This window comes from Hyperolius riggenbachi, chromosome 7 (assembly GCF_040937935.1).
Source record: "Hyperolius riggenbachi isolate aHypRig1 chromosome 7, aHypRig1.pri, whole genome shotgun sequence".
In the NCBI taxonomy this organism is placed as follows: domain Eukaryota; kingdom Metazoa; phylum Chordata; class Amphibia; order Anura; family Hyperoliidae; genus Hyperolius; species Hyperolius riggenbachi.
Genome location: NC_090652.1, coordinates 303,962,429 through 303,971,021, shown reverse-complemented (window position 1 = coordinate 303,971,021; position 8,593 = coordinate 303,962,429). Strand labels below are relative to the sequence as shown.

At 51.5% G+C, this 8,593-nt stretch overlaps 1 protein-coding gene across 1 annotated transcript in view; it reads left to right on the top strand.

The window, feature by feature from the left end:
• The first annotated feature begins 1,391 nt into the window (after positions 1 to 1,391).
• The window catches only part of ARPC2 (actin related protein 2/3 complex subunit 2), a 113,635-nt gene continuing 106,433 nt past the window's right edge, over positions 1,392 to 8,593 (top strand). Inside the window, exon 1 of the mRNA XM_068246114.1 lies at positions 1,392 to 1,556. Within this exon, the coding sequence (XP_068102215.1) occupies positions 1,483 to 1,556 (74 nt within the window). The 5' untranslated portion in view covers positions 1,392 to 1,482. The remainder of the gene's footprint in view (positions 1,557 to 8,593) is intronic.

The window sequence follows — 8,593 nt, the reverse complement described above, 5'->3', positions numbered from 1 at the left end:
AACCGCCTGGAAAACCGCTCTGATCTAGCGTTTTTCAGAGCAGTTTTCCACTTTCCTATACGCTAACATTGAGGCAGAAACACCTCAGAAATCTAAAAAATGCTGCAGCCCGGGAGTTTGCGTTTGAGGAAAAAACGAACCGCCCCAGTGAGCACCATCCCATTCACTTTCATTAGCCAAGCGGTTTTCCCCCTGCAAGCGTTTTAAAAATGCTTCAGAACCGCTCTGGTGTGCACCAGCCCAAAAAGGGACACTTAAAGAGACTCTGTAACAAAATTTTCATCCTTATTTCTTCTATCCTATAAGTTCCTATACATGTTCTAATGTGGTCTGTCTTACTGCAGCCTTTCCTAGTTGCACAGTGGCTGTATTATCTCTGTTATATAATCTAATCTTCTTTCCTTTGAGGGGCTCAGGCACTCAGGTTGGAATGTGCAGCTCTGCTTGTGATAGGATAGAAGCTATAAACACCCCCTCCAAGCCCCCAGCAGGCTCTGTGTGAGTCACAGACTGAGCTCCTCTCAGCCTATCACAAGCTGGTTAGAGGTCATGTCTTTTGTTTGTAAACACTGCCTAAAACTGGCAATTACAAGCCAGGATTGCAGCAGGGAGTGGCAGAAACAGCACAGAGGGGCCCAGGAGAACATAATGAATAGAATGGTATGCTTTTTATTGTAGGAATGTTAGAGTACAGATTATCTTTAAGCTACACCCCTGATCACGCCCCATCACACCCCTAGTCACGCATGCCATAAAGATTTCCTAAGAAAAATATGCTGTTTTATAATTCAAACCACACTGGTCCTTTCTATCCTGGTTTATTTTCCTTCATATTAACATTTTAAAATTAGTAATAAATCAATTTAAAGGATGGGAATTAAGTTTAGAGTCAATCAAACACATTTTTTGTAGAAATATATATATTTACATAGAAAGAGGGACAAAGTCCTGAAAGAGGGACAGGGCTCCTAAAGAGGGACAGTTGGGAGCTATGTAATATGAGGGACACCTGAGCTGTTGAATACAGAGCAGAGCAGACCCATCAGCTTCAGACACTTTCACATTCCAATACAGGGAGCTGGATACACCCACCGGCCACGCCCTGCCTGTGCCGCACCTGGGCAGCCCGCAGACAGGCATATCTCTGGATAGCCTCAATGTGTGGGCGCGGGGGCCTTCCGTCCATCTGTATACGCCGTCAGCGGCCATGTTACTGTACGGCGGAAGTGGGAGCCTCCCGCCTCTCTCCGCATAGAAACACGGAAATACAGACATTCATGAAGCCATACACGTTATCTAGGCTGCGCGTCACTGACGGGAAGCGAAAATGGCTGCTCCGGAGCGGGCGGGGAGAGGCGCCGCCGCCATGTTGGAGAAGGGCGGAAGCGGTGGTGTGGGCGGCGCCATCTTGCGGTCCGGGAAGAGGGAAGTGGCGGCCTGTCAGTGAGTGACACCGGGGAGAGATCGAGCAGAGCTGCCGCCATGATCCTGCTGGAGGTGAACAACCGCATCATCGAGGAGACGCTGAGCCTCAAGCTGGAGAATGCGGCAGGCGGGTGAGTGAGGGGACGGGCGGGCCTGCGGGGGAGCTGTGTGTGGCTGAGGGGTGTGGGGGCAGGCGGGCACTCCTGGCACAGGTGATCAGCCACGGATCATGGGTGACTGTAGTGTGACCCTCATGGCTCAGGTAATGGGCCATGGGTAGTGGGGGAGGGGCAGAGTGTAGGCCTGAGTGGGTGCAGGGTGGCACTCCTGATGCTGAGGGAGATTGGAATGTCACTGGTTATGAGGGAGGTGCAGTATGTCACAGGTAGTAGGGCAGTCATGGCTCAGGTAATGGACAATGTGGAGAGGGGGGGGGGGGGGCAGAGTGTAGGCCTGAGTGGATGCAGGGTGGTTCTCCCAATGCTGATGGAGAGGAAGGGATAGAATGGCAGTCATGGCACTGGTTGTAAGGGAGGAACAGTATGTCACAGGTAGTAGGGCAGTCATGGCTCAGATAATGAAGGGGCATGGTGTAGGCCTGAGTGGGTGCAGGGTGGCACTCCTGATGCTGGTACAGAGGGAAATTGGAATGTCACTGGTTATGAGGGAGGTGCAGTATGTCACAGGTAGTAGGGCAGTCATGGCTCAGGTAATGGACAATGGGGGGGGGGGGGGGGGGTTGCAGAGTGTAGACCTGAGTGGGTGCAGGGTGGTTCTCCTGATGCTGATGGAGAGGAAGGGATAGCATGGCAGTCATGGCACTGGTTGTAAGGGAGGAGCAGTATGTCACAGGTAGTTGGGGAGGGGTAGGGTGGTAATCATGGCTCAGGTAGTGGGGGAGGGGCAGAGTGTTGTTCTGAGTGGGTGCAGGGTGGTACTCCTGATGCTGGTACAGAGGGAGATTAGAATGGCACTGGTTGTGAGGGATGTGCAGTATGTCACAGGTGGGAGGGGTGGAGTGGCAGTCATGGCTCAGGCACTGGGTAGTGTGGGAGGGGCAGTGGAGAACTGAGTGGGTGCAGGGTGGCACTCCCGATACTGGTACAGAGGGAAATTAGAATGGCAGTCATGGCCCTGGTTTTGAGGGGGGAGCAGTAGGTCACAGGTAGTAGGGGAGGAATAGAGTGGCAGTCATGGCTTAGATAATGGGCAGTGGATAATGGGGGAGGGGCAGAGTGTAGGGCTGAGTGGGTGCAGGGTGGCACACCTGATGCTAAAGGAGAGGGAGGGATAGATTGGCATTCATGGCACTGGTTGTGAGGGAGATGCAGTACGTCACAGGTAGGAGGGGTGGAGTGGCAGTCGTGGCTCAGATAATATGGGGGGGGGCAGGGTGTAAGCCTGAGTGGGTGCAGGGTGGTTCTCCCGATGCTTATGGAGAGGAAGTGCTAGAATGGCATTCATGGCACTGGTTGTAGGGAAGTTGCAGTGAATCACTCATGACACAGGTAGTAGGGGTAGTCATGGCTCAGGTAATGGGCCATGGACAATGAGGGAGTGGCAGAATGTAGCTCTCAGTGGGGGTGGTATGGCATTGGTGATACTGATGAAGAGGGAGGGACGGAATGGCATTCATGGCACTGGTTGTAGGGAAGTTGCAGTGAATCATTCATGGCACAGGTAGTAGGGGTAGTCATGGCTCAGCTAATGGGCAATGGATAATAGGAGTGTAGCCCTCTGTGGAGAGTGGGTGCAGTACTCTTTATACTGGTAAAGGGGGAGGGACAGAATGACATGTATAGCAGTAATTGGGGGGGGAGCAGTGTGGCACTTATGGCATAGGTAGTGGGGGAGGTATAGATGGCTCTGGTAATGGGCCATGGAGAAGGGGCAGAGTGTAGCCCTCGGTGGGGGGTAGTGTAGCACTCATGGCTTATGCAATGGGCAATAGTTGGCTAGGTAGAGGTATTGTGTAGGTCGCAAGGGTAAGGAGAGGGTGGTAGTTTATGTTCCAGGTGATGTGCCCTGAAATGTTGGGATAGGAGAATAGCCTGGTTATAACGATGTTGGGCATAAATGTGACTTTGTGTATTGGGGAGGCAAATAATAAATCCTGTTGAGCATGGGCACCTTGTGGCACTTTATGAAGCTGATGTGTGACATGTTGGCCCCTTAGTTTTGTGTAAGGGCAGCTACATGGCATAGATGACGGTCCTGGGTGTTAGGGAAGGGCAGCAGGTTGGCACTGAGTGGTGGTGGTACAGATGGCGACCGGTTTTGGTGGCTGTCATTCATTTGCGCACACTATCACTGGTAATATATGTGGGCCTGGTTTGGAGTTTTAAATGTCTTAGTGGTTACATTTAAGTGTAGGTTTTGTCTTGAGGTTTAGAGCAGTGTTAGGGTTAGCTGTGAGACTAGAATTATTGGTTAGAAGTGATTTACATCACCCTTATTTCTGAAGTACTTTGTGTTCTGTAGGGCGCATGGTGCTCAGCATGTCTTAGTACAGTTGCAGTGCTCCACCCGGCTAATTTTGGTGAGCATCCGGCTGTAACCGGCTTGCATCCTCCTCCTATGCTGTAAGCAGAGTTGTGCCGGCCCTGCATCCCCGTCGTGCCCCCATCCGGCCATTTTTTTTCATGCCGCCCGGCTGTAGAAAAAATTCTGGAGAGAGCACTGAGTTGTTGGAGTAGTGGTTACTTTGTATGTCGCCTCTCAACCCCTCCCCCAACAACACCCCCGCACTATAATTTGACCACCCCAATTTTAAATGTACGCCGCTGTAATGTCACTGCTGTAAATTTTTGATTTGTATATATGGAACCTGCAATGTTTCTAGTGGCTGTAAACAAATGTACCCCCAAAGCATGCTGGGAGACCGGGTATATTTTGTACTGGCTTCAGTACACTCAGTAAACAAACATTCTGCACAGCTGCACCTGATGAGACAAAAAAAGCACCTGTGATAAAATTCAGAATGTAAATCAGGGAGAAGAAAGATTTTTGCAGTGGGCAATCACTGACAAATTTACAAATGACTATTGTAACTATTTTTTCACTACAGTTTAAAGGTGGCCAATAACGATTGTTTGCACGATCGATTCTCCAATAGGATCATAATATCCATTGTTCAGGTCCACTAACAGAAGTAAAGCTGCTATCCAATTTGATCAGATTCATGTAATCGATTTGAAAAATGAATAGATTTGGTTGATATTACGATTAAACCAGAGAATCGATCATATAAAGCATCCTATCATTAATGTCCACCTTGAGAGGGATTTCTTACTGTATATGGCATTATCATTCGTCTATGTGTAGTCTGTGTAGTGATGTTGCAGATGCTGTATGTCTTGTAGAGCATCCGGATTTTGTTTCACGTGAATAAGTATATGAGTAAGAATGTGTGGCATTTTCCCCGGAAATAGTATTTCAGAGTTGTAGAGCGGTAGTTGCTTGACTTCCTCTTCTGTGCGGTGTGTCTGTACATGTCTGAGCCCTCGGCTGAGCGACTGCCCTGCTAGCTGTGCGTGCCGATACAAGCCCATGTGAACACAGCCCTCCTTCCACTGACTGTATCCAGCACGCCTAGCACTGCCGCCTGTGTGCGCTACTCCTTCCACTGACTGTATCCAGCACTGCCGCCTGTGTGCACTACTCCTTCCACTGACTGTATCCAGCACTGCTGCCTGTGTGCACTACTCCTTCCACTGACTGTATCCAGCACGCCTAGCACTGCTGCCTGTGTGCACTACTCCTTCCACTGACTGTATCCAGCACGCCTAGCACTGCTGCCTGTGTGCGCTAGTCCTTCCACTAACTGTATCCAGCACCCCTAGCACTGCTGCCTGTGTGCGCTAGTCCTTCCACTAACTGTATCCAGCACCCCTAGCACTGCTGCCTGTGTGCGCTAGTCCTTCCACTAACTGTATCAAGCACGCCTAGCACTGCCGCCTGTGTGCGCTACTCCTTCCACTGACTGTATCCAGCACTGCTGCCTGTGTGAACTACTTCTTTCCACTGGCTGTATCAGCACGCTTAGCACTGCTGCCTGTGTGCGCTAGTCCTTCCACTAACTGTATCCAGCACCCCTAGCACTGCTGCCTGTGTGCGCTAGTCCTTCCACTAACTGTATCCAGCACCCCTAGCACTGCTGCCTGTGTGTGCTAGTCCTTCCACTAACTGTATCCAGCACCCCTAGCACTGCTGCCTGTGTGCGCTAGTCCTTCCACTAACTGTATCAAGCACCCCTAGCACTGCTGCCTGTGTGCGCTAGTCCTTCCACTAACTGTATCAAGCACCCCTAGCACTGCTGCCTGTGTGCGCTAGTCCTTCCACTAACTGTATCCAGCACCCCTAGCACTGCTGCCTGTGTGCGCTAGTCCTTCCACTAACTGTATCCAGCACCCCTAGCACTGCTGCCTGTGTGCGCTAGTCCTTCCACTAATTGTATCCAGCACGCCTAGCACTGCTGCCTGTGTGCGCTAGTCCTTCCACTAACTGTATCAAGCACGTCTAGCACTGCTGCCTGTGTGCGCTAGTCCTTCCACTAACTGTATCCAGCACCCCTAGCACTGCTGCTTGTGTGCGCTAGTCCTTCCACTAACTGTATCCAGCACTGCTGCCTGTGTGCGCTAGTCCTTCCACTAACTGTATCCAGCACCCCTAGCACTGCTGCCTGTGTGCGCTAGTCCTTCCACTAACTGTATCAAGCACCCCTAGCACTGCTGCCTGTGTGCGCTAGTCCTTCCACTAACTGTATCAAGCACGCCTAGCACTGCTGCCTGTGTGTGCTAGTCCTTCCATTAACTGTATCCAGCACCCCTAGCACTGCTGCCTGTGTGCGCTAGTCCTTCCACTAACTGTATCAAGCACCCCTAGCACTGCTGCCTCTGTGCACTACTCCTTCCACTGACTGTATCCAGCACGCCTAGCACTGCCGCCTATGTGCACTACTCCTTCCACTGACTGTATCCAGCACTGCCGCCTGTGTGCACTACTCCTTCCACTGACTGTATCCAGCACTGCCGCCTGTGTGCACTACTCCTTCCACTGACTGTATCCAGCACTGCCGCCTGTGTGCACTACTCCTTCCACTGACTGTATCCAGCACTGCCGCCTGTGTGCACTACTCCTTCCACTGACTGTATCCAGCACTGCCGCCTGTGTGCACTACTCCTTCCACTGACTGTATCCAGCACTGCCGCCTGTGTGCACTACTCCTTCCACTGACTGTATCCAGCACTGCCGCCTGTGTGCACTACTCCTTCCACTGACTGTATCCAGCACTGCCGCCTGTGTGCACTACTCCTTCCACTGACTGTATCCAGCACTGCCGCCTGTGTGCACTACTCCTTCCACTGACTGGATCCAGCACTGCCGCCTGTGTGCACTACTCCTTCCACTGACTGTATCCAGCACTGCCGCCTGTGTGCACTACTCCTTCCACTGACTGGATCCAGCACTGCCGCCTGTGTGCACTACTCCTTCCACTGACTGGATCCAGCACTGCCGCCTGTGTGCACTACTCCTTCCACTGACTGGATCCAGCACTGCCGCCTGTGTGCACTACTCCTTCCACTGACTGGATCCAGCACTGCCGCCTCTGTGCACTACTCCTTCCACTGACTGGATCCAGCACTGCCGCCTCTGTGCACTACTCCTTCCACTGACTGGATCCAGCACTTCCGCCTGTGTGCACTACTCCTTCCACTGACTGGATCCAGCACTGCCGCCTCTGTGCACTACTCCTTCCACTGACTGGATCCAGCACTGCCGCCTCTGTGCACTACTCCTTCCACTGACTGGATCCAGCACTGCCGCCTCTGTGCACTACTCCTTCCACTGACTGGATCCAGCACTGCTGCCTCTGTGCACTACTCCTTCCACTGACCGTATCTAGCCTACCTAGCACTGCTGCCTGTGTGCACTACTCTACAACAACATAGACTCCTTGCACACTTCTCTGGTATTGATTTAAACTGTGGTCCTCAAACTAAGGCCCGCGGGCCGAATGTGGCCCCCTGGGTTTTTTTTACCGGCCCCCCACACAGAAAATGAATTACTTAGGCCCAGGTTCACATCTGCGTTTTGGGCCAAAACTGATCTGGGGAGTGGATCCTGTGTCCGCTTCACCGGATCCGGAGGGCTCAGTCCGTGGCCCGTTCACATAGAGAAAATGGATCTAATCAATGATTGATCGGATCCGTTTTCACTCAGCAAATACCTAATCTTCCGTAGCAGCCGGCGGTAGAGGCTTCCTCTTCTTCCGCTGTGACTACACAGCGCGTCATGTAGTTACATGACGCGGAAGAAGACAGAAGCCTCTACCACCGGCTGCTACGGAAGATTAGGTATGTATAAACCCTCCCATCGCTCAGGTTCCCGTCGGCACATGCCCCCATCCTCCGTGAAACGGTTCTTTTCTTCACTAGTGTGAAGAAACATTCCGTTTCCCATTGCCCCCAATGCTACAGTATTTTTTTTCCGGATCCCTTCCGCTGGGCAGAACGGTCCTGAAATTAGGGCCTGTGGCATTTTTTGGGTTCGGGGCCCAGACCGTACCAATGGACGCATGTTAATGGATCCATAGGTTAACATTGGATCTATTCACATCCATTCTGTTTGTACAGTATACGTTCCGGGAAAAAAACACTGATGTGGGAAGCTACATCTTTAAATATTGGTGGTCCGCGTATAGAATAGCAGTGTTGGCACCACCCATCCACATGGAAGCCAGAAAGCAGTAATTTCGCTGGTTTCAAATCCCATTCCACATCAGGTGACATTGCTGTCCAATTGGATTGCACGTTGTCACCTGGGTATGCTTCACTGTCTGGCCCGCAAAGACTTGTACATCATCTTATGTATACTCCGGCCCCCCAGCAATCTGAAGTACGTTGACCCGGCCCTCGACCCACAAGGTTTGGGGAACCCTGGTTTAAAAGGAAATAAATATAGCAGCCTTCATACACCTCATCTCAGTTGTCCTTTTAGGCTGGTTTCACATTGGAAGTTAAAGTCCCACGTTACAGCAGCCAGTAACGCAGCCTAACTCACAGCAAGGATAAATCAATGTGCTGTTCACAGTGCCCACGTTGTGTTACTTAGTAACGCAGCACGTTTAAACAAAGTGCTGCATGCTGTACGTAATACTGGGCTAAGC